This window comes from Taudactylus pleione, unplaced genomic scaffold (assembly GCF_031769625.1).
Source record: "Taudactylus pleione unplaced genomic scaffold, aTauple2 ptg000451l, whole genome shotgun sequence".
NCBI classification, from domain to species: Eukaryota; Metazoa; Chordata; class Amphibia; order Anura; family Myobatrachidae; genus Taudactylus; species Taudactylus pleione.
Window position 1 is genome coordinate 2,919,873 of NW_028284853.1, and position 26,523 is coordinate 2,946,395.

The following is a 26,523-nucleotide window of genomic DNA, read 5'->3' on the forward strand; positions in this document are numbered from 1 at the left end:
TCAGACCTTCAGGGTCTGTCCGTGGACATTCCTCTGCGGTTGCCGCTACGACCGGACCTTCTGTCTCAGGGTCCTTGCCTTCACCCGGACCTGACTCGGCTGTCTTTGACGGCGTGGCTGTTGAGACGGCCATGCTGAGGTCCCGGGGGTTTTCCAGCTCTGTGGTGCGGACCATGTTACGAGCTCGGAAACCGTCTTCCGCGAGGATATACCATCGCGTGTGGCATACGTTCTTCCAGTGGTGTCGACCGAGAGGTTATGCACCGCGGGAGTTTCGTCTGTCTCGGATTCTCGCCTTCCTGCAAGCGGGACTAGATAATGGGCTTCGCCTTGCTTCTTTGAAGGTACAGGTTTCGGCCCTATCTGTCTGGTTTCACCGTAGGATTGCTACAATCCCGGATGTGCGCACCTTTATGCAGGGTGTTCTCCGCATTCAGCCGCCCTTTGTTCCACCTGTGGCGCCTTGGGATTTGGCTGTGGTCCTGAGGGCTCTCCAAGGACCGCCGTTTGAACCACTGGGCTCAGTGGATCTTAAATGGCTAACAGCTAAGACTGTTTTCCTTCTGGCCATTGCTTCGGCCAGACGTGTTTCTGAGTTAGGGGCTCTTTCTTGTAGACCCCCTTTCTTGGTTTTTTATGGGAACAGGGCAGTGCTCCGCACTCGGCCCGAGTTTCTTCCCAAAGTTGTTTCCCAGTTTCATATTAACGAGGAAATAGTTGTTCCGGCCTTTAACTCACCGGGTCTTTCCGTGGGTGAGGCCTCTTTGGATGTTGTGCGGGCCTTAAGGACTTATGTTGACCGCACTTCTTCGTTTAGGAAGTCGGACGCTTTGTTTGTCCTCTTTGGCTTCCGTAAAAAGGGTTGGCCTGCTTCAAAGCAAACTTTGGCAGCCTGGATCCGTATGGCTATTTCTGAAGCTTATCTTCATGAAGGCCTACCGGTCCCTCCTTCTCTGAAGGCTCATTCCACTAGGTCTGTGGGTCCTTCGTGGGCAGCTCGACGTGGTGCCTCGGCAGTTCAGATCTGCAAGGCTGCTACGTGGTCTTCTGTCCATACCTTCGTGAGGTATTACAGGTTTGACACCTTCGCCTCTCAGGATGCTTCCTTCGGGCGGCGGATTCTCCTTTCTGCACAGGAGCGTCCCCACCCTTAAAGGATACTGCTTTTTGGACATCCCCAAGATATCCTGTGGGTACCCTATGGACCCTGAAGTAGAAAATATGAGATATGGTAAGAACTTACCCTTGTTATCTCTATTTCTACGAAGTCCATAGGGTTCCACAGGACTCCCGCCCTGTCGCACCTGTGCTGCAGATGGGCTTTGCTCTGGTCACCGGTTTTCCGTCTCCCTCTGGTGAGAATGTGATTCTTGTATGTGTCCAGATCTTTGTTCTCTCTCTTCCTTCTCCTCCTCCGGCCTATGGCTTGGTAACTAACTGAGGTGCCTTGGCTCGGGGGCGGGGTATAGGAGGGGGACCTAGTGCATCCTGGGAGGCTGAAAGCTTAACTCTTTGGTGCCCTGCGACTGACGTCACACCTATACCCAAGGTATCCTGTGGAACCCTATGGACTTCGTAGAAATAGAGATAACAAGGGTAAGTTCTTACCATATCTCATATTATCTGCAAGAATTTACCATTAGGTATGGTATACTTTCTTTCAGGTGTCGCCCTAGAGGCTAGGCTCCTCGGGTATTCCGGATATCCAGAGGTTGGCTTTCCTACAGGTGGGCTTAGATAACGGTCTTCGCCTTGCTTACCTCAAGGTGCAGGTTTCTGCCCTGTTAGTATGGTTTCAGTGTAGGATTGCTACTCTTCCTGATGTCCGCACCTTTGTGCAGGGTGTACATTATATTCAGCATCCCTTTGTTCCACCTGTGGCTCCTTGGGATTTTGCTGTGGTCCTTAGGACTCTCTGAGGACCGCCATTTGATCCACTGGGCTCAGTGGATTTCAAATGGCTTACGGCTAGGACTGTATTCCTTCTGGCTCTTAATTTGGCCAGTAGAATCTCAGAATGGGAGTCTCTGTCATGTAGACCTCCCTTTTTCTCATCTTTCCTAGGAACAGGGCAGTGCATGCCTTTACTTCCCCAGTCCTGTCTGCTGGTGAGGCCTATTTGGCTGTGGTACGGGCGCTAAGAATTTAAGTTGACCGTACCAGTCCATTTAGGAAATCAGACTCTCGGTTTTGTCCTTTCTGGTTTCCATAAAAAGGGTTGGCCTGCCACTACGCTAACTTTGGCAGGATGGATTCACAGGTCTTCCTGTTCCATCCTCTATTAAAGCTCTTCCACTAGGTCTGTGGGTCCTTCGTGGACAGCTCGACGTGGCGCTTCAGCGGTGATTGGCAGCCACGTGGTCATCTGTCCATATTTTTGGTAAGGTATTATGCTTTTGATACCTTCGCCTCTCAGGATGCTTCCTTTCGGTGGCGGATTCTCCTTACAGCACAGGATGGTCCCCACCCTTAAAGGATACTGCTTTGGGACATCCCCAAGGTATCCTGTGGATACCCTATGGACCCTGAAGTAGAAAATATGAGATATGGTAAGAACTTACCCTTGTTATCTCTATTTCTACGAAGTCCATAGGGTTCCACAGGACTCCCGCCCTGTCGCACCTGTACTGCAGATGGGCTTTGATCTGGTCACCGGTTTCTCCGTCTCCTTCTGGTGAGAATGTGATTCTTGTGTGTTCCAGACTGTCTTCTCTCTCTCTTTTTTGCTCCTGCTCCGGCCTATGGCTTGTTACGAAACTGAGTGGCCTGAGGCTCGGGGGCGGGGTATAGGAGAGGGACCCCAGTGCATCCTGGGAGGCTGAAAATTTAACTCTGTGGTGCCTGGATGTCTACCGCCATCGCCTATACCCCAAGGTATCCTGTGGAACCCTATGGACTTCGTAGAAATAGAGATAACAAAGGTAAGTTCTTACCATCTCTCATATTATCTTACATTTTATGCAATTTTTCACATCCGAAATCGATATGCAGTCATATTGTCGACACTAATATTGACATGCAACATGACGACAATATTTATGTCTACATTACGAACATATTAGTTAAGGTTAGGCTGCGTTTATGGTTGGATAGTAATTCTTATAATTTTCACCGTTGACATGCCATGTGTCGACATTCAGTGCATGTCGTCATTCTCGCGTCGACATTCTGAGTGTGGAGTCTCGATCTCTTTATACCACGCCCCTGAAGTCTGCGTTTCATGCCATTTACCTTTTCCAGGATTGTCTTCCTGTCACTAGAATATATACAGAACTGGAGAAGAGGAGCATTGATCAGAGATCAGGGACACGTTATACAATTGTTATCAGTATTGGTTTCCTTTTGGTTTACGGCCTAAAATTGTAGTTGTCCTGGTTTCTCCGTCATTAAACCTATCGCTTGTAACAGCCTAAGGAATAGATGTTTTTATATGTGAACATGTACTTCTCTGAAGAGGCCTTAGCATGCAGTTTACATGTTGCCAGTAAGGACTCCTCCTGTGTGTAACCCGCATTGATGTGTATTTCAGAGTATGGGTTCTCAGGAAGACGACTCAGGAAGCAAGCCGTCCAGCTACTCCTGAAGGGAGGAGAGAGGACCCTGCACCCCTGAGGTTCACAATGTGGATTATCAGCAATGCAGAACTTTCAAATTGAACGTAAAACATGTCTTCGATAAGAAACTGGGAGAAACGCCACCTCTCTGCCTGGACATTTTAACTAAAAATGAAAACCAATATTTATGAAGTTTTCTCTCAGTCCTGTATGCGTTCACAGTTATACTCCGCGGAATGGAAAACAACCTATACAAATAAAGTATGTTGTGAATTTGTCTCTGGAAAACCCCTTCTTTTATAGCGGAAGCTCTGTCACCTGAGATTCTCGTACGTGTGTATAAGACAGAGGAAAAGTAGGACCTTCATTTGTTAAGCCATGGGATCACTACGGCTCAGGGAGATCTGTACAAAATTGTGGAGAACTATGTGACGGACTTTGCTTGTTTATGAAACTTTTCTCTTAGAAACATTGTAGAGTAGACCATGTTCTTGTTGGCACCATGATGTCTATTCAATTAAATGCAGCTTAAAGCATCTTAATGGTGTCGGCAGTATAACTGTGAACATGCTGTTAGAGGGAATGGTATTGAAATGCCGGCGACTGTTTAGCCGTCGGTTCAAATCCCGACAGCGTATGCCCGATTGGATCAAGATCCCTACTGGGGCAGGTAAGTACCCTAACCCTCCCCTGTTGTCACCCCCCCCAACCCTCCCTTAGTGGTGCCTAATACTAACCCCCCTTTACCGCTCCCTAAATCTAACCCTTCCAGGGAAGGTGCCTAACTTGGGGGTGCCTAACACTAATCTATCCCCCCTCCCCCAAACCTAAACTCACTATAGACTCCCTAATCCTATCTATGACACCCCCTTCTTCCCTGGTTAACGCTAAAAGCACCCGGGATTTACTCTCGTTCGGGATTATGATAAGCGTTGGTATTTCGACGCTTATCATAAATCCCTAGCTGGCATTCCGATGTCTGGATTGTGACCGGCGCCCTTACGGCTGCCGGTCATATGACCACATCCCTGTTAGTGTGCTGACAGCTTTAAAATGCTTTTTAAACTGCTTTTTTAACAGGGTTGACGTGATGGTGCCAGGATTGTGGTGTCGACAAGCACATGGTCTACATTAGAATGTTCTTGTCGACATTCTGACTGCATACCGGGGAAATAACAGTTGGCGCTTATGCAGCTTTTGTTTTGAATTTTTCTTTTAAATTGTATTCCTTTAATCTGTAGTATATTTTACACGAACAAAAAGAAATATACAAATCGCAATGTACGAGGAATCCGTCCATATAATAGTGATGAATGGGTAAAACCTTTGACGTATCTGGAATAGTTATAAATATCTAGTAATGGTTAGCAAGACTGCAAATGAGTAACCAACTTTCTGGTGGAAAAAAAAGCATTCATCTATGGGATCTGCTAACCAGATAACCGTTCTCCACCCATTGCCTCATGCTGACCGTTTTATTTTTTTGGTGCCCAACGCAGCTGGTCACGTTTATTTTCTTCTTCAGTTTCCATAGGGTCCACAGGAACGACCTTGGGGTATGTGGTTGCAGTGATCCAGGCACCAAACAGTCAACAGCTTTCAGCTCCCAGAATGCCCTGGTCCTCCTCCATATTTGCCACAGGTATTCAGTTTTTTGTTTGGTGTGGCAGGACTCAGACGCACCTTTATAACGGGGACTGCTCAGGCACTCCCAAGCTTTAATTTTTTGTTTTATTTGTATAGAGTTAGCTTTGCTAAGCGTCTTAAGAAGATGCATGCACGGCGACACGGTCTACTGCCGCCGCTGCCACAACACCAGTAGCTTGTCTGGTGATTTCGGCTGGTCACATCAGAGCTTGCTAGCGGCGATGCTGGGAGCCCGGACTGCAACCACACGCACGCAGAGGTAAGGTGAGTCCTCTCGTATGGGGAATCGCACGTGGCAGTCCTTGCTTCCAGCGCTGGAGATGCACCGGAAGCCGCTGCAGTGAGCGCCTGGGGCAATCCCCTCCCCAACTAGACAACCGGGGCCTTATTGTCTGACGCTGGAGATAGTCAGTAGACGCATCTGCTGCCATGAGGCCAGCGTACCCGGCCGGTTGATGCAGCTTTGGAGAGGTAGGCTCTCCCCTGGCAACTCCGACCCAGACGCAGTCACCTAAGGGTTTTCCCGCGTGTAGGTCGCTCCTCCTACCCTCGTGCATATGAAACGCTCACAGTCCACTATCAGTGCTCTGCTGAAGCGATTTGGTCTCGGGAGGTTTTGGGTCAGTCTCCCTGTATACCTCTCCCCAGGATCAGGTATATAGTGCTCTATATCCTACCAAGCCTCGTGATTTTAGTAGTTGATTCAGAGCCCATTACATATGCATTGTGACTTTTGCTAGCTACTGTGTTGATACTGCCTTTTATTTCTAAATGTCAGTTATAACTATCACACTTTTTTCTCATCCCTGTTAAGGTGTGTGGGGGTTTTCCTTATAGTTCACATTTACTAGTTATTTGTGAAGGCTGTCACATTACATTGTTACCTTTTATACTTGATATGTCAAAAAGTAAAGGGAAACAGGAGGTTGAGGCCCATGTGCTGGTTTCATGTAAATCCTGTTTAGCGGGCTTGTCCTCTCAGGATTTTATACAGGATGGTTTGTGTGCTGTCTGTTTATAAAGAACCACCTCTCCATTCCAGTACAATTGCTTCTGTACAAGAGCCACCCTGGGTGTCCTCTTTGTCTCAGATTATGTCGCAGTTAGTAGACCGTATGGTGGCTCCTGTACTGCCTCCCACTATTGGGTACCCACAGCAAATACAACCTGCTATGTATATACCCCCCATGAATCCTTCCTGGAGGGATGCTTATGGTCACTGAAGTCAGAGTATGGTTCAACCGACTACTGCTTTTCAGCAAGTGGTGCAAGCGAATAGACCGGTTATCGCTAAGGTTCATGTGCCAAAGAGATCATCCTATCAGTCTGCTCAGCCTTTGGGTTCTGACGCATCTTCAGATGGTTTTGATGATGCACAGGGTTCTCGAGTGAGAAAGACCAGCATTCCTCTGTGGATGTCCCCTTTCTAGTGAGAGCAGTTAGATCCGTCCTTAATATAGAGGTTATGCCTAAATCTAAAGCTCCCGCTGTTTAGATTTCAGAAGGTGGTAAAGGATCACTTTCCTCAGTCTGAGCAGCTTACTGATCTCATGTACGAAGCATGGAGTACTCCGGATAAACTGCTCCATGCTACAAAGAGATTAGCATCTTTTTACCCATTCTCTTGGCAAATGTACTAAGTGGGAAGTCCCTCTGACTGGATGCTCATGTGGCGCAGTTAATCAAAAGCCTATACCGTCCGCATCTTTTCTTAAGGATGCCACAACTAGAAAACTTGAAACATGACTTAAATGTGTGTTGTTTTTTTTTTCATTATCTGGGCCGGTTACCTGGCTGGCTATGGCCGTAGCCTGGGTATCCAAGGACATTATACCAGATGCTACCAGAAAGCAACTGACTAATCTCTCCCATATATGAGAAGTGGCATCTTATGTGGGAGAAGCGGCTACAGACACAGGACTTCTAAGGCATCAGCAACTTCGCTCTTAGAGCCCTTTGGTTAAGATCCTCGAAGGCAGATACGGGATCCAAGAAAGCTCTCGAGTCCCTGCCTTTTTGCTGGAAATTTACTGTTTGGACCAGAATTGGATAAGATAGTGGTTACAGTGGCAGACTCAAAATCGTCCGGTTTGCCATCAACGGCTACCTATAAGTATAGGCAGTCTTTGGTTTGGTCCTTTCGCCCTCAAGGAAAACCAAAGGGACAATCTTTCTCCAGATAGGCTAGTTCCTGCAGGAATACCAATTCGCAATCATGGCAGGTCAGACATTCAGCTTCCAAGCCAGACAACAAACTCTGTCCCTGAAGAGGCGGGCCTCCCCCTGGGGGATCTCATGGTGGGAGGCCAACTACTTCAGTTTTCTTATGCCTGGCATCAAACAACAACGGATGCCTGGGTTCGCGAAGTGGTCTCTCAAGGATATGTCCTCACCTTCCTCGGGTGCCCTCAGAAGTTCTTTGTACAACTCCATCAGACCCTATCAAGGCCCTGCCCTCCAGGAGGCCATTCATGCACTACTGAGTTCAGGGTGATATTCCCATTTCCCTTGGCCCTCAAGGCAGTGGTGGTTATTCAAATTTGTTTTTGATTCAGACATCAAATGGGTCTCATCGCCCTATTCTGAATCTGAGATCTCTCAACATCATCCATGTACCCAAGTTCCGTATGGAGACCCTACGGTCAATTATGCTGGCTAGGGAGCCTGGGGATTTCATGGCTTCCCTGTATATACAGGCTGCGTATCTGCACGTACCTATTGCACTATCCCACCAAAGGTTTTTAAGATTTGCTGCTGTTCATCAACATTACCAGTTTCAGGCTCTACCCTTTGGTCTGTCCACAGCCCCTCGGGTTTTTACCAAGCTAATGGCAGTCGTGACGGCTCATCTCAGACGTCAAGGAGTCAGGATACTGCCATACTTGGATGACCTGATATTGGCACCGTCTCCGGAGGTTCTACAGCATCATCTCCAACTGACCATTGCCTGTCTACAGGAGCATGGCTGGATAATCAATTAAAGTCTTCCCTTTCTCCAACACGGCAGATGGTACATCTGGGAGCACTATTGAATTTCCTGGCACAAAGGATCTTTCTGCCAGTGGTCAAGATTTCTGCTCTACAGTTTCGGGTGCGCAAATTACTCCACAGTCGAAGAGTATCAGTTTACTGATCTATGCAGGTCCTGGGGTCCATGGTATCCACCTTCGACATGGTGGCATTTGCCCAGTTCCATTTCAGGACCCTGCAACGCTGGATTCTGACTCGTTGGAACGGTCCGTATCATTTGATAAGGTCTCAAACGTTCCTCATCTCGCCAGAGGTTTGGCTCTCCCTTTCATGGTGGCCTCACCACGGATGCCAGTCTTCGAGGATTGGGGGCAGTGACAGGTCATTATACCTATTAGGGAAGATGGACAACCCAGCAAAGTCACCTGCCCAAAACCATTTTGGAGCTTCGTGCGGTATACAGAGCAATAATTCTGGCACAGGATCTCCTTCAGGGCAAGCCGATTCTGATTTCAGTATGACAACGAGACCACAGTAGCCTATATCAATCATCAGGGAGGCACACAGTCTGGCAACAATGAAGGAAGTGGCGAACACTCTGGTTTGGACAGAACGTCATCTTCCAGCAATACATGCAGGGAATTGGGCTCTCCATCTGGATGTCATTCAGCTCCTGGTGGACAAATGGGGTTTGCCAGACATAGACCTCATGGCCTCCTGTCACAACCACAAGGTCCCCAGGTACAGGACCAGAGACCGCCCAGCTGCCTTCAGTAAGGTGGGACATCAGGCTAGCATAGCTATTTCCTCCAATCTCCCTTCCGAGGATCCTCAGAAAATTTAAGCAAGAAGGCGGGAGGGTGATAGTAATAGCTCCTGCTTGGCCCAGGCGCCATTGGTTTACCAATCTAACGTGTCTTTCCATAGACACTCCACTTCCTCTACGGCCGATCTGTTAGCGCAGGGTCCCTGCCTACATCCGGACCTACCTCATCTATCTTTGATGGCATGGCTCTTGAGATTTCCATCTTAAGAACCAAAGGTTTTACTAGTTCTGTGATTCAGACGATGTTCAGGGCAAGAAAGCCTTCCTCTGCACGCATTTATTACAGAATTTGGCATTCCTTTTTTCAATGGTGTTCCCGCAGAGCGTATGATCCTAAAGTTTTATGGTCTCCTGAGTTCTTGCTTTTCTCTAGGCTGGTTTAGACCTCTGTCTCCGCCTGGCCACCTTGAGAGTTCAGGTTTCTGCGCTGTCAGTTAGGTTTCAGCGTAGAATAGCTCCCCTGCCAGATATTAGAACGTTTTTTTAGGGTGTTCTCCACCTTTTTGTCCCTCCAGTGAAACCGTGGGATTTATCCTTGGTTCTCAGGGCTCTACAGTCTCCTCCCTTTGAACCCTTGGACACAGTGGACTTCAAGTGGTTGATAGTGAAGACTCTTTTTATCTCCTTGCTATCTCCTCAGCTCGCAGAGTCTCAGATGTGGCAGTGCTTTCTTGTCACTCCCCATTTTTGCGTTTTCACCAGGATAGAGCTGTTCTTCATACACGGCAGGTTACCTTCCAAAAGTAGTATCCGGTTTTCATTTGAATGAGGAAATTGTAGTTCCAGCCTTTGTCTTCAGACCTTTCCGTAGGTGAAGCTTCCATGGATGTGGTTTGAGCTCTCCGTATATAAGTTGATTGTGCTAACTCCATCTGGGAATCAGATGCGCTGTTTGTGCTATATGGTTTTCACAAGCGACGTTGGCCAGCTAACAAGCAGACTCTGGCTCGGTGGCTGCGTATAACCATATCCCAGGTTTATAAGCAGGCTGGTCTCCCTGTTCCAAACATGGTGACAGCACATTCAACTCGGTCTGTGGGACCATCATGGGCATTTGGACATGGCGCCTCTGCTGAACAATTTTTCAAATTTTATGCATTTGATACTTTTGCCTCTCAGGATGCTTCTTTTGGGTGGTGGATTTTCCTCCTCTGCTCAGCAGTGTCCCCCACCCTTAAGGGAACTGCTTTAGGACATCCCCAAGGTAGTTCCGGTGGACCCAATGGAACCTGAAGAAGAAAATAAGAGTTATGGTAGACTTACCTTTGTTAACTGTTTTTCTTCAAGGTCCACAGGGCACCCATTCTGACGCACCTGGCTTCAGTTGGGATCTGTTCCTTGTCGCTGATTCCCTCATCTTTGAGAGAGTTTCTAGTGTAAATTGTACGTCCTTCTCCACTTCCTTTCTCCTGCCGTAGGCTTGTTTACAAACTGAATACGTATGTATGTATGTATCCCAGCCACAGGCATTGTTTGTAAAGGACCAGGGCATTCTGGGAGCTGAAAGCTTTTGACTGTTTGGTGCCTGGATCACTCCAACTACATACCCCAAGGTAGTTCCTATGGATCTCGAAGAAAAAGAGTTAACAAAGGTAAGTCTACCATAACTCTTATTTTCAGCTTCATCTGCAGCTAGTTTAGTTTGTTGTTTTATTATTTTACATGTACTTGAGTTGCCGGCAGCAATGCCGAGGCATCGCTTGTGCCAGCAGCTCCATCTCCCTGCTCTGGTAGCCGGCGCACTGGTTTCTCTGTCAGTGACACTGGCTGGTTCTTAGACACAGAGCGCAGCCGGAGTTCGAGGGGCAGGTAAGAGGCTTCCCGCACAGCAGGGAGCCGGAACTCAGCAGCGATCCCCTCCTGGTGGGGGAGGCCACCTGAGGAGATGGCAGTTGGGACCCGGTTATCTCCGTCCACCCACTAGACCACCAGGGACAGAGTTGTACATGGGACACTGTTAAAAACGGCGGCAAGTCCCTGTGGGTTGGCAATGGGGAGGCCAGGAGTCATCTCCCGTTTCTTCCCCCACCCTTTTGGCGCACTCCGTTCCACAGGGTAGCTCCCAAAGGGTCCCTGCACTCCACATTGGTGGCCATTTTAGGTAAATTCTAACCATTTCTACTAAGTAGAGTGGGTTCAGAAGAGTAGTGTGCATGTATTTCAGTAGACCCTAAACTTCCCTAGTATTCCATGTGGCCACAGGGTCGTTCTTAATAGGACTTAGTCCAGTCAGGGATGGGACATAAACAGAAATAACTGACAGTGGTTTAAGTCCCAGGCCAGACCACAGGAGAGTGCAATTCCTGCCAGGTACTATACCTCGCAAACTAGTGCTTTGATATAGTGCAGTGACCGGTAGCTCGCCTGACAGCGGTAGTACGGTGTGGTAGCTTGCCTTACGGCTGTAACTTTGCGGCGCGCATGCCATGCTTAAGACTTGCATGTCATGCGGCGTGGCGGCTGTCACTGCATAACAGACACTGCCAGCAGGCTTGCCGCTGACTGTGTTAAGAGAAGCGCTGACCGGGCACTGTTTGGTGGTAGTGTGGGACCAGGCCATCCACTGTCCCACCAGCATAAAACATCCAGCAGCTCCCTGCTCCCCGCTGGCAACTCTCGACAGGTATCAGAGGTACGGATTGGGCACTTTTAAAAGGGGGTGTGGGGCCATAAAGTGAATGGAGATAAAGTCCCAGCCAATCAGCTCCCAACTGCCATGTCACAGGCTGTGTTTGAAAAATGGCAGTTAGGAGCTGATTGGCTGGCACCTTATCTCCATTCACAGTTTAGTAGCTTTATCACTGTATTAAGAAATGCATTGTTGTTTTTCTATGACAAATTTGGTTATTAGCTTTCATAAATAAAATGTGGCTCTTCAAGACGTCTCATTTTACTCAAGTAGCTCCCACCCCAATTAAGGTTGGAGACCACTGGTCTAGTGTCTCTGCCCCTACCTCACCTATATAGGTGTGGGCTCTATAGGACACAGACTAGTTATTTTGTGCAGACTGAACTCTCTGTGTGTAGGGTGCTGCTGTGTGTTATATTGTGGCTCCATTGTGTAAACAGCTTAGCGCTCAAGCTCTTTAAAGGTGCCTACACACTTGGCGATGTGCTCACGATCCGACATTGTGTCCGATTTCCCCTTGAACTCTCCCCAGCAGCTCCCCGGCACTCGTGGGCACGAATTTGGTGTTAAAAACTGACCAATGTGACAAACGATCTATCGTGCCTCCTAACTATTCCAGCGCATCGTGACTGAGATTGTCAGATCTTCCCTACAGCACGGCAGATCTGAAGATGCGATGTACGACCTGCGGGGACGCGCATCGTGATCGTGAGTGGACACGCACGATTTCTGCATATTTTACACGATGCGTTGGAATCGGGCAAATCGTGTAAAATATCGCTAAGTGTGGAGGCGCCTTAAGCGTCAAGAGGACACAAGTTTACAATCCTGTGTCCTATAATACGTAATATATACTGTATACTACGAATCTGGTGTACTTTTGCTTCAGTGCCTATTTTGTAGTTCCTCGCAAACATGCATTTTCCCTGTAGAGACGACGATGCCACATATATAACAGCGTGAACTTCACAGTTCAGTGCACAGACTTCTAGTTCCCAGTGGCTCAGCCCCTTACAGGGGTTTAAAGGTTCTAGCTGGTGTAACAATACCTTTCCTATCTATTAGCGATGCGGGTACCTTTTTATCTGACCCGGTTTGCACCCCCCTTCTCCTCCTCTAGGGGCTGCGGGAATTGTCCAATCGGTATAAGGTCTGTCCAGTGCGTTTGAACGCTGTTGCGGGGATGTGCATAAATTATCCCCTGTGATGCCTTACGCAGCCTGAGGCCTGACGGCGTGTGTGAAATTTCTGAGTAAGGTCAGAGCTTGTGCAAGTGTGCGTCAGGCTGCGATGGTACTCGATTGTACCGATGGTTTCGCAGTCTTGCTAAACATTACTTATGTGTTTAAAGTAAAGTGGGCGTCCTTATATAGTGCAGCGGTGGCATTGCGATCGCAATGGATTAGCATACTATCGCAGTTGAACTGCGTGCGTAATCGCAATTGCATTCGCAGTTGCGTTCCGTAGTGAATCCGGCCCTTAGTGCCTTAAACTAGGTAGCATTGCTTGATAACAATATGTATGCTACCTGGTTGCAGCAGGGCAGAATATAAGCCCTCTTGGTGTTTCCTGATGAGAAAGTAGAATACAAATAATATTCTTGATAATATAAAAAAACTGTCTCCTTTTCACAAAGTAATTACCACTTCAAAGAATTAATTTAACATGTAACGGCTGTTATTAGCAGCAAACTTGGGACTCAAATGACTTCAGATGTCAAATGGCATATAATCCCCGCTCCCAAGCCTTTAACTGCTTTAGTTAAATAGTTCTGATTATGACTGTGGCTGCAGTATACTATGCAGTATACTATGATGGCTGTTTACTCTAAGGGCCGTATTCAATTAGGTGCGAAAAATCCGTTTCTGCAGAAAATTTTTTTGCCGGTGACGTCGTTTCACCAGGCGTAAATTTATCCCCATATTCAATTCCAAAGATTTTTCGCCAGTGCGGAAAGTCAGTGCATTGGAATAGGCAAAAAAGATTTGCCTATGAATCCAGGTGGAAAAAAGTGCAGAATTGGGGTTTTGGGGTGCAAACTTGCGGGAACCACCCAGCACCCCTGGGACAATCCTCCAAAGGTAAACTGTGCCAAAAAAAAGTTTAAAAAAAAACTTAAGAACACCCCAAAAAAGTACTTCTGTTTTGGGGGCGAAAAAAAAACAAAATTGGGGGACAAACTTAAAAACTAGCGAAATAGACTCCAGGGAGGTCCCCAAATTTTCCCCAGGTGTTTTTAAGAAGGTGGTGGATTTTTTTAAAACTTCACTTTAGCAACTTCAAAATATGCTTGCACCCATTTTCATGTACCCCAAATTTGCTAGGACTACTTATTTTGTAGAAAAAATAAAGCTAAATGCCATTCTTATCCACTTATGTAAAGATGCTAATTAGCAGCTACTGAGATCATTTAAGTACCCCCAAATACCTTCAGCAGGCCTATTTGGGTGTATCTATAGTGTCAGTGCATCTTTTGGTGGATGTTAGGCTGATTTCCCCAAATCTGACAGGACTTTTTGCTGGTTTCGAATTCGCCAGGTTCCGTTTTCGCCGATTTGGAATTGAATATGGGGATGAGCGCGATACTTTTCCGCTTGCAAAACCAGCAATGACGGTGAAACCTCCGGTATGCAAAAAGTCCAGGACTTTTTGCTCCTACTTGAACTTGGGCCTAAGTGGCTTATTGCTAGTAGTGAGAGTACTTTCCCCATAAAGAAGATAGCTTCAGTAACAACAGTGTGCTAGCCTCTGGTGACCCTCTCTTTGCTGACAAATGTTTGTGGAGCTGAGCAATTGTACTAGCTCACTGCGGCCTTCATGTCTGGTTTGTAGAAGGCACAGCTCAGTTCATTTCAGGCACTGAATGGAGAGATCAGCACCATCGATGGTTTATGGCTGATATCGAATGCTTTTGCCACCGATGGGGGAGAACCAGATGGTTTCCCTCCATCGATGTCTAAGCATAACCGAATATTTTCGTTTTGTTTTCTACTAGAGGCCAGGACTCAGAGCATAGTCTCTCTCCCCCCCCCCCCCCAATTTCTGGCACTTGCAAAGCCCCGCCCCCAGGTTCTGATTGGCCCAAGGGCAAGTCAATTACAAAAAAGGGATGACCATCTGTCGGTGAAACCATCGATGGGCATCCATTAAATTAGGTGTGGGCAATAAACGGCCCTCCAGCTGTTGCTGAACTACACATCCCAGCATGTCCTGCCACAGTTTGCTATTTGGCCATGCTAAAACTATTGCAAGGCTTGCTGGGATGTGTAGTTCAGCAACCGCTGGAGGGCCGCTTATTGCCTACCTCTGCATTAAATAGTTTGTGGCCATCGATGGCTACTTGCTATTTTGCCATTGATGGGAACCAATGGCCATCCCTAACTCACTGTCAGCTGCTGCTGACAGCTCTTACATACCTCTCTATGGGGTTATGGAGTCTATTTACTAAGCAGTGTTAGGAGACAGCGGGAAAAGTGATAAGGTGCCAGCCAATCAGCTCCTAACTGCCATCTCACAGGCTGTGTTTGAAAAATGACAGTTGGGAGCTGATTGGCTGGTACCTTATCACTTTCTTATCACTTTTCACTCTGTCTCCTAACACTGCTTAGTAAATAGACCCCTATATCATGGCCCTTCTTTCCCTGACAGGAACCCAATCACTCCCCACTATATCACTCCGCCTCTTCTCTAGTGTATGGGCACATGTCTCAGGTACTCCATTTTCGTGGTTACCCTTCGCTCCTTTGGTATTCAGTATGTCTGTCAGTTGGCAATGTGTGGGTTCCCGCTCTGGACGCCCGCCCTTACGCCCCTGTTTGGTCTTGTTTTGGTTTCTGGCACATATTTAGGTCGCAGGGTCCGACCCCTTTTTATGACTGATTCCGTGTGCCTGGTTCTTTCCTCCTCTCCCCTACTCCCTGTCCTTGGGCTTTGTTAGTATTAATGGGCTACATTGTCAGTGTGTGATACGTTCTATTCACCTTTGGCTTTTAGTCTCTCACCGACCAGGGAATAAGCGCACCCATCACCAGCATCACTATCGGAGTAAGCCTTAAGGTGCATATCCACTACACCAGGCCTGGCCAACCTGTGGCTCTCCAGCTGTTGTGAAACTACAAGTCCCAGCATGTCCTGCTACAGTTTTGCTGTTAGGGAATGCTAAAACTGTTGCAAGGCACGCTGGGACTTGTAGTTTCACAACAGCTGGAGTGCCACAGGTTGGCCAGGCCTGCACTACACGATGAAAAAACGATATGTCGTTCAGTGCAGGCACCCTCCCCCATCCCCGAACGTGCACCACCTGACCATATCGTTAGGTTGGGCAGTATCTTCGGGCGATGACATATCCCGACAACGACCGGCGGGATCGCACATCCCAGGTGGTTGCCAGCATTTTGCACAATTAATGAACGATTGAACAATGTCGTTATCGATGAACGATGTCGTTATCGTTCAATCGTCCATTTATATCGTGTATTGGATATGCGCCTAAGGCTACTCAGATTGGCCGCCTCATCTGTGCTGCCGAGGCCTGGAATTTGGAAATTTGTGTCCTAGAAAATGGGGATGATCCGCCCCCGTTTTTGGAGATGCTGTCCAGCACCAACCCCTCCCTGCCCCAATCAGGCTGTGGCTTAAGGGGCACAGCAAGCTATCTCATGGGACCCGTTCCGCGCATATGCAAAAAGGGTCCTGTGCATGCGCAGTTCCCCCACCATTAGAGATGTATGCAACCATCGGATCCACTGTACATTACTGACATGACACATTGTATAAATACACAGCAGCAATTCTCAGTGTGTGTGCTTAATGCCTTTATATTTATCACAGGAACAGGGAAGACGTATACTATGATGGGTAAAGATCATAAACCCGGAGTCATATACAGCATCCTGAAGGACCTATATCACACCATTGAGGAGATAAGAGGGAAGAGTAATATCTCTGTGTCATTGTCATATTCCGAGGTAAACATGGGAGCTCTATGTGACACGTTTGTATTCTATACATCTTATTTACAGTTGGACGGACCTCTTGGATTTATTATGTATGAGATAGGCATTTACATATTCATGGGCGTTTCTAGAGAGGAGGGGGCCCCTCCTCTCCGCCTGGCGGCCGGCAACGCACTGAGCTGGGCGCGGCCAGCGCCGGAGTTATGGGCTCTGGGCACTAGAGTGTGCCCAGAGTCTATAGTGTCTGCACAGGTCACCGGGAAAATGGCCGCGGCGGCCATTTTCCCTGTACTACTCATTTACAAACGACGGAAAAATGTCCGCCGCGGCCATTTTCCAGTAGTTTTACAGCGCCGGACCCCCGCGCCGACGTGGGACTCCGGAGAGGTAAGTTTATGGGTGCAGGGTGTGCGGGGCCTCCCTGGACCCAGGGGCCCGTGTTCCCCACACACCCTGCACCCATTATAGATACGCCCATGTAAATACTGCATAGGCATGGGAAGCGACAATCAAGCATAAGACAAGTATATTGCAGCACAATTAAACATGGACGCACTGGCAGAATTTGGGATGTGTCTCTCTTTTGGGTGCACGGGAACTGGAGCAGCCATACACAGTGATGGCAGCACTATCCTCTGATTGGCTGATTGTGTACCCACTGCTCCAGCTGATAGTACCCGATTAATAAGCATTACTTCTGTAATATGTGAAGTCACGGGAAGTTATTGCCATTACTTAATTTCCGTTAGGGTAACTGCAGGACAGAATCATCTCAGTGGATTTTGAAAATGGGAAAACAGATGTTTGTATTTAAAATAATTTAATTTTATCTGTGTACTTTATATGGAACACGCCACTTTAGTATGTATTTATTACACTGTGAAGAATACACTCTTGTGTATATGCCACCTCATATTGTGTACAAAAACGAATAACACCATCAATCTACATCTCTGCCTCATTGTGCTCTATACACATTTCTTTGTTCTGGCTCAACAAATATGACATCTGCCTTGTTTATGTGTGTGCTTCCTTACGTACACTGGCCCTGATTCAGAGCCGGACGCTCTGACAGAGCGCTCGCTCTGCATCAGGGCCGTCCCTCTTACTGTTTGGAGCGGCCTCCTGGCCGCTGGCATAGCTGTGGGTGACCACCCACAGCTATAGCGAGCGGCCAAAATGATGGTCGCGATGGTCAAGACCATCGCGACTATCGGGCTTGCGACGAGACTCTTGCGGTAGGGTCTCGCTGCCGCAAGCCCTGGAGTGCTTTTGGCTCTATCAGAGCCAAAAGCACTCCCACTGACATCACTAGTGATGTCAGTGGGGCCGGCCCCAGACGGTTCCTCCGTCTGGGCAGCCACACCCCCGGCACGCCTACCAAAGGGGGCGTGCTGTCAATCACCATCGACAGCACGCTCCCTTTGGTGCGAGACCCATAACGACGGCTTGGTCGTCGTTATTCGGGTCTCGCGCATGCGCACGACGGAGCCACCTCCGTCGTGCGCATGCGCACTTGGGCAACATCGACCCGCTTGCGAGCGCTCAGCGCTCACGAGCGGGTCTGAATCAGGCCCACTGTGCACAAATGTGCCCAACTCTAAATGATCCCCCTACATATGCAATCAGGGGAGTAACTAGCAATCATCAGGCCCCCTGGCAAAGTCTGAGTGGGGGGCAGCTGAGACCCCCTTACTCTTTGAGAATGCACGGGACTTGTACAAAATTGGAAGCTCAGATGTGTCCCCACCGCTTATGTACTGGCCCCGAAACCTTTCTTCATGATATAGTACAACAACACCTGGAGAACCACAAAGAGACTTACCCTCTCCTGTGGGGGAGCTGGCACCTGATTTTCGGGAGCCTCCCAGTCATTGCAGGAGAGTCAGCAAGTATTATTTATATATATATATATATATATATATATATATATATCTACAATTATATTTCCCAGATATGGAAAAGAAGTAGAGTGCACTCACCAGAGGTAAAAATCACGCTATTTAATTATCACATACTTACACTATATAGTTAAAATGCTGGCGTATGGGATGCCGGCCATCGAAATACAGACGCCAGAATCCCGACCCCTGGCAAGATGCCGACGCAGCTATCCTGAAGGAGATCAGAACGTTAGGACCCGGGTAAGTATTACAGTTTGGTGATGGTTGGGTAGGACTGCGCTCTGCTGTGTGGGCAGATGTGATATGTTAGTGGGCTGAAAGGTGTGCTATATGAGTGAGTGGGGTGCTGCAATTCCTGATCGCAGGCGTACCGGGTCCTGCGTAAGATTGGATAGAGACGGTGGGGTACGGAAGGTGCGCTCGCCCTGTGGGTGCAATGATGATGGGGGAGTGTTGGACTGTGTATGTGGTTGCCAGTGTGTGTGGTGTGAATGAGTGGGGAGGGGTGGACCAATGGAATGACTGAGGCGGACACAAGGTGGGAGTAATTGGGTTTATTGGAGTAGTCACAGTGCTTCTCCTATATAGTCCCGGGCAACAAGGTGGGTGTGGTGGTGGTGGGGGGGAGAGACTGGGGAGTTGGGTCGACCCTTTCAGGGTGCTCCTTTCCATGCGGTTCAATAGACCGGCACGTTACCCCTGCTGGACACTATTGTCGACAGTCTTGGGAGTCTCGTTGGGTGAGGGGGGGAGAGCGAACGCCCACATTCCAGACCAACGGCCTACTTCAACAAAAGCTCCTCATCCCCACGGAGACCTCCGGTTGGCCTCAGCCATCCCAGAAGCACTGTGACTACTCCAATAAAACCATTTACTCCCACCTTGTGTCCGCCTCTGTCATTCCATTGGTCCACCCCTCCCCACTCATTCACACCACACACTAGCAACCACATACACAGTCCAACACTCCCCCATCATCATTGCACCCACAGAGCGAGCGCACCTTCCGTACCCCACCGTCTCTATCCAAGTATTACAGTTTCCCCGGGATGGGGGGTTAGGCACCCCCCCAGGAGGATTAGGTTTAGGGTGCGGGAAGGGAGGGTTAGGTTTTGGCACCACTAAGGGAGGGATAGGGGGGGAGAGGGTAAGAGTTAGACTACTTACCGCCCCTATCGCGATCTTCACTGTTTGGGCTTCCGGCAATGGGATTTGAACCGGCGGTTAATCAGCTGTCGGCATTTCATACCCAAGCCATATATACTGACTGTATGTATGTATAAGATATACAGGGGCATAAGGAGGGCGGTTCTGGCGGAGCGGCGGAAATGTCAGAGGGGCGCTGCACCCACCTCTTGGGAGTGAAAGTCCGCCTCCCCTTCTCAGCTGTTGCCGGAGGCAGGGACGGCTCAAGGGGCAGTAACTTTGCAGGCACAGTCTAGTCTGAAGGTGGGGGGATTGCTAGCTGCACTGACCCTAGCAGTCATTGATTGACTGCTAAGGTAATGCCCGCCGCCGCCACCGATATATAACTCCGCTCCGGACCTCAACTCCTTCCAGAATGCCGGGCGTGATGTCATCATGGCGCCCTGCGTTCGTTCGTGAGGAGCCCGTTAATGAAGAGCTGTTCGCAACCAAGAGCTGTCTGACAGCTCCTAAAAAGTGTTTGTAAGTAACAGACTGAAAGTACATTATTATGTATACAGAATCCCAGTGATATTGTCACAGGGGGGTTGTGTCTGCACTCTGCACATTATACATTCCTCCAGGATGTTGAGGTATATTAATATATTTAGGACCCTGCTGTTATTGATTCCTGGTGGCGGAGGGTTGCAGAAGGAGGCTGATTCCACATCTTTGTTTTGTGCTTGTTTTTAAACTTAGATTTCTTTCCCTGGCTGGGATCTCATTGGATGTGTGCAGTGATAGGATGATAGTGGCTGGCAGGTGTCTGTATTAGCTCCCCGGTGTATGGAAGTTACATGAGCTGTGTGCTGCACAATGTATCATAAAGGGCATTACTGAGTGTGGCATAATGTATTATAAAGGGCATTACTGAGTGTGGCATGTATTATAAAGGGCATTACTGAGTGTGGCATAATGTATTATAAAGGGCATTACTGAGTGGCAAAATGTATTATAAAGGGCATTACTGAGTGTGGCATAATGTATTATAAAGGGCATTACTGCGTGTGACATACTGTGTAAAGGGCATTACTGTGAGCGCCATACTGTGTAAGGTCCATTACTGCGTGCGGCATACTGTGTAAGGTCCATTACTGCGTGCGGCATACTGTATAAGGGGCATCACTGCGTGGCATAATGTGTTATAATGGGCATTACTACAGTTTGGCATAATGTGTATAAGAAGTACTACTGTGTGGCATAACATGCAAACTCTGGTGGCGCCATATTCACAAACTGTTGCTGTTCCCAACCCCTCCCAGAATGCTGGTGGTGCCGGGCATGATGTGGTTGCACATGGCATTCTGGGAGTGGCCGCGGAAGAGGACGGAGCAGCAGCGCATCCACTTTCTGCTAGGCATGCCCCCTAGAGTGATGAATGCCCTCTTTGATTTTTGAAATATTTTATATATGGGGGGAGAGGTGCCAAAGGGAACTTTTGCCTTGAGCTTCACAAGGTCTAGAACCGGCCCTGGCCGGAGGTGCTGGAATTTGTGGTGTCCCATTGACTGCCGCCTCCCATCCCAGCCACCTCAGGAACACAGGTCAGCTCCACTGCACAGACAGCCGGACCTCAGACAGCCAGACTATTGGGGAAGAGCAGCTATTTATAACCTCTGCCTCTTTCTCTCCGCGTGCTGACTGCTTTTCTCGCCGGGCTCACGCGCTGCAGCTGTCCACTGGACGTCCTGGTGTCAGCTAGTTCACAGAGGGACCCCTCATGCTGGCCTCTGAAGTGGGACTCTTGTACCAATCTTGGACTACTAAGATAGCTCTGAAGTGAGAGCTCTGAGTTTTCCTTATGGGGTTCGGAGCCCCAATACAGTGACTAACATGCTATGAATATTTCCATTCTATATTTTCTCACACTTTTTTTTTTTTTTCTGCGGTATATAGATTCACCAGCAGGTGTAGGTACCACAATTATTTTCAAATCAATTACATGACTCCTCTCTGGAAAACTTGGGAGGGGGGGGAGAAATTGGGCGCCATAACATGCACGTGCTCCAGGCACCCTGGCTACTCGCTACACAGTGGGGGCTGGGCCTGGGGGCAGGGTGCCATCTGCCCCCCAGGGCCGGTACAATTCTATTGTTTCAGGGCCGTCAGGCAGGCAGGCACTGGCAGGTAGGCAGAGGATGACTCCCGTGCTGCTGCCCAGAGAGAGATCCGATTCAAGACAGTAACAGGGGCTAAAATAAAATGGCTGCCCTCATAACAGGCTACAAAAAGATGGCCGCTGTTGACCAATGGGGAGCCAGGTTTCCCTACCCACAATTCCAAGAGGCTGGAGAATGGGAAACTGGGTATAGCCTATCGGAGTGGGTAGAGCAAGAGGAGCTGAATGATAAAACACATTTTTTATCATACCCATGGATGAGAGAGGGCAGAGATGAGGAGTGCCTGCTTCATGTCTTCTACACCCATACCAGGTAAGTGGAGGGTGGAGTGGGGCATATAAATGTAGTGTGTCACAGTGGCATAAACTTTGCGTTGTTTTGTTACTTAAAATATGTGTGTGCTGGCCACACACTAGACCAACTTACATCCAACCGGCCAACTAGTTGATTGGTTGGATGAAAATCTGGTAACGTATGGGAGTAACTGATGATCAGAAATTTGCTCCTAAATGCCAGAAAACAGATGAAAATGGTCGGTCAGACAAGTTTGAACAAATTGTTTAGATCAAACATTTAACAAACAACAGTTTTGTCCATTTTCCGGCATCTGGGAGCAAATTGCTAATTGTCATTTGCTTTCATACCTTACCAGATTTTCATTCCAACCAATCAACTAGTTGGCCGGTTGGACAGATAATCTTTAGATGTGTGGCCAGCTTAAGTGTGACTGTGTGTGTGTGTGTGTGTGACTGTGTGTGTATGATATTTTGAAGTGAAGATATGGAAATATCAGGGGGGCTTTACTTAGATAGACCCAAATCCTGAGCTCCCTGATATTCACATACCCCAACTTCCTCCTAAACACAGCGCACCTTCCCTCACAGTCATACCACACCACAGCACATCACACACCATAGCTCATAGCATACTTCACACCACAGCAGACTGCCCACCTCACCCTGCTCTGCTCTGGTGACCGCGGTCGCGGCGCTTCCTTCCCTGGGCCCTTCCCCAATCTTTCTCCTTGGTGGCACTGGCATTTTGAATTCAGCGCCGGCTGTGAGCAAATGACAGCTCGCGGACTGGCAGCCAATCGGGGGCGGCCACGTGGCCGCTCCTGATTGGCTGCCGGTCCGTTAACCGTGATTGGCTCGCGGCCGGAGCGAAATTTAAACATGCAGCTGCTTGGTGACCGGTGCTAAGACAGTGATAGTCCCAGCGCCGGCCTCCCCTGATTGGCTGCCGCTCCGCGAGCCATGATTGATTCATGCCCGGAGATAAATTTTAAACAAGCAGGGAGCAGCCGCTTGTTGACCGGCACTGGGACTGTGACAGTCCCAGTGCCGGACGGGTGCCGAAGTAAAGTGATGGCATGACATACCATTCCATACCGGCACACTTCAAGCACTAAATATATATATATATATATATATAATATATTTGACACAAGGTGGAAAACAAGTGCCTTATAGTGTAATAAATTCAATGCCATTGAAGTAAAAAATGTAATTATTATGTACCATATAGGTTCAAAAATCAGGCATGTAGTAGTATACTTTGTCATCAGGCTGTGGTACACCCCCAGCATTACTGTCATGCCCATTTTTAAAATCGCATTAGCCGGTAGAAAAGCTGGGCCACTTGCTCTGGTTTGCCCCCCAGGCTGAAAGTTGCCAGCCAGCCCCTGACGCTACACCACTGTGTGTGGATGAAGGGGTTTTATTATGTTTATAAGAAACTGAGATAGAGAATTTACAGTTAAATATAAATTTGACTTGACATGGACATAACACTGTTATCCACAAGCTACAGTATATCAGTAAAAAAAAACTACCAAAATATAAAATAACATGATTATTATGATCCCTAGGACATAACACCTTCCTCCAATAAAGAAAAGTCATCTTTTCAAAACATTGTTACATAACCCCTTAGTCACTCGCCTCTTCATTTATCATTCACATCAGTCCCTGTCCCATTGCAGCTTACTGGGTGGGAAGTATGACCTATGGCACATTAGTGTGCCTACTCTCCACTCTAAGGCAATCCCTCAGCAAACTAGAGAACACTGCAGAGCTGCACTGTGGATAGGGACTGACTGCTCCCTCTCCATCACTTATCTGGTCTCACTAATCTGGTTCTGCAAAAAGGAGACTTTGGGCCTTATGTAGCCGCTGCCGGAACACCTTGAATTTCCCATTTCTTTTAAAGCGGCAATCATTTTAAAGGCAAAACCAGCTTGGTTTCCAAACTGCCCCCTGGGTTGCATGCATTTATATCCCTGACCTATTGAGGCATTTGCTTGAAATAAATAAAAAAAAAAAAAAATCTATTTTAAAGTTTTTATTTCATTAATAACATAAAACAGTATCGATTTAATTATAATAATTTCTTTAGAAACCTTTTTTTTTTTTTAATATATATATATATAGGTAGCTTTTTATTTCTATGAATATTACTGACAAAAGTAACAGTCAATGGACGTTTGCTGTACTATCAGGGCATATCAATCGTATCCCTCTGTTGTGAGTATGTGTATGGATATATAAGCTTTGACTTGTGATTTGTTAATTGAAATCATGTGACTGGATATGCTAAAATATAAGCATAGAGCAAATGACTAGTAGCCACACCCCACTGAGGAAGTCCGATTGGATGAAACTTGTCTGGGCGTAGCTTAACAAGGACGTGATCGTGCTGACATCACGGATCCAGGAAGGAGCGTGGCTAAACATCAGAGATGCCGGTTTGGAGTTGCTAATGAGAGTTTTCCACCTTTTATGCTTTAATTGTGATATTGCAATGTATCGCATGTTGCTTATGTGAGTGATTTTAATCTAGTTTGAGTAAAGTGTTTCAGTTGTCACATAATTCACGGGATGTAGTTAGTATGCCGGCAGACGGGATGCCGACTATTGAAATCCAAGCGTCGGAAGCCCAACTTGGGACTAAAGATAGGTGACGAAATCCCGACGCCAGTCTAGATCCTGATACCAGGGTTAGATACCATTGGGGGGTGGGGTTAGGGTTTGGCACCACTGGGGGGGTTAGGAACTAAGGGGGGACTGTTAGGTTTAAGCACTAATGGGGAGGGTTAGGGGGAAAAGGGGGGAGGGTTATTATACTTACCCTACTCCTGTCGGGATACCGAGCATCGGGATGCCACTCTCGGCATTTTAACAGCATGCGTCCAAACTACAGGTATTTCATACCCAATCCATACTTCACTACAGGGCCAGCTCTAGGGGTGTTCGACCGGTGCAGTCGCACAGGGGCGCCACCCATAGAGGGCGCACCCCTCCCCAACATTCCGGTAGTGTCCCGCTGTTCCACCCTTATGCCGAAGTGTCCCGCGGGTGGTCAAATCGGGAGGTTGGGGACCCCCACTGACGCGCCGGTGCTGGACCATACACTGACGGGAGAGGGCTGGGCTTTACCCCCAGCTTGACGTTATTTGGAGGTGTGCCATGCACGACCGCCTCCAAATAACGGCACTTAGGGAGCGTGGTCTATGTTAATGAGACCACTCCCCCAATTTTGGTCGCACGCACAGTGCGCAACGTAATGGGCCGGCACAGGGTGCTCAGACCCCCGGAGCTGGCCCTGCTTCACTATTGTGCGCCTCCTATATCTTCTTATTCATACAGAAATGGGAGTGTAGTACCACACTTATTTTATATGCACATTATCTGGACTGGTATAAGAGAGATACATATTGCACAAATTGGGATAGCCGGTTTTCTGTTTGGAAATAGCTCAATCCACGTTTCTATATTTGTTGTACATCCACACCGGGATTGACGTCACAGTTTTTTTAAAATTTTCTTTCCTGTTTCTATGTCAGACTAAAAACACTGGTCAGACTATGAAATAAGGAGGATACATCAACCGTTCCCTTCTTGCGCTCAGAAACTGCATTATGGTGCTGCGTGAACGACCAGGCAGCTATATCAACTAGCGTGACGGCAAGCTGACCTGGCTGCTGAAGGTATGTTACTGCTGTGAGATGCCCTGCAAACACATGACAAGACGGCTCTACCCGATGTATAAACAGCATAAGTAACTTCTCAGAGAGACTTTCCGAATACAAGCATTTAGGAATATAACGGTGAGTTGCTGCCTAGAGACTTTTCAGGTTGCCGATATTACAGGAGGTGTGGCCTAGTGTGTGGGGACTCGGCCACACCCCATTGTAAATGCCGAGGCTCTGTGTAATCTGTGCTTTGCTGCTGTTGTGGGCAGGGGTGTAGCTATAATGGGTGCAAGCAGTACCAGATTAAGGTCCACATGGGCCTGGAGCTGAAATTTATGAAGGGCCTACTTGTGCAGCTGCAAGGGGGTGTGACTGGCGCCACAGTAGTGTGACTAGTGATGTGGGGGTGTGGTTTGCACAGAGGGTATGGTATCTGGAGAGTGGGGTGACTAGCACCTACCTTCAAAAACCCTCTATCTCCCTTCCCTCTTTGCTTAATGTGATAGTCTACAAATGAATGTGTTAATGTTACTGTAATATGAAAAAATAAAAATGGCAGTTAGTGATTATGTAAATGTAAAACCCCTCTACCATGCGGGTCACTTAGTGATGTCATGTATGGGAAATCGTTCTATATGCAAAAAGAGAGACCTTACTTTACTAATGGCTATAGGGCAGTGTTGGCTAACCTTGACACTCCAGCTGTTGTGGAACTATATATCCCAGCATGCCCTGCCACAGTTTTCGCATGCCCTAATAG

General features: G+C 47.9%; 2 protein-coding genes across 3 annotated transcripts in view; both read left to right on the forward strand.

Moving 5' to 3' along the window:
- COPS3 (COP9 signalosome subunit 3) overlaps positions 1-3,831 on the forward strand; it is a 30,821-nt gene extending 26,990 nt beyond the window's left edge. For both annotated transcript variants that reach the window (XM_088448137.1, XM_088448138.1), the window contains exon 12: positions 3,530-3,831. In XM_088448137.1, coding sequence (XP_088304263.1) covers positions 3,530-3,583 — 54 coding nt within the window. In that variant the 3' untranslated portion in view covers positions 3,584-3,831. The remainder of the gene's footprint in view (positions 1-3,529) is intronic.
- A 1,305-nt stretch (positions 3,832-5,136) lies between these two features.
- Positions 5,137-26,523, forward strand: part of LOC148505514 (uncharacterized) — a 51,854-nt gene continuing 30,467 nt past the window's right edge. The window contains exons 1-2 of the mRNA XM_088448076.1: positions 5,137-5,196; positions 16,457-16,593. The gene's annotated coding sequence lies outside the window, so the exon portion shown is untranslated. The remainder of the gene's footprint in view (positions 5,197-16,456; positions 16,594-26,523) is intronic.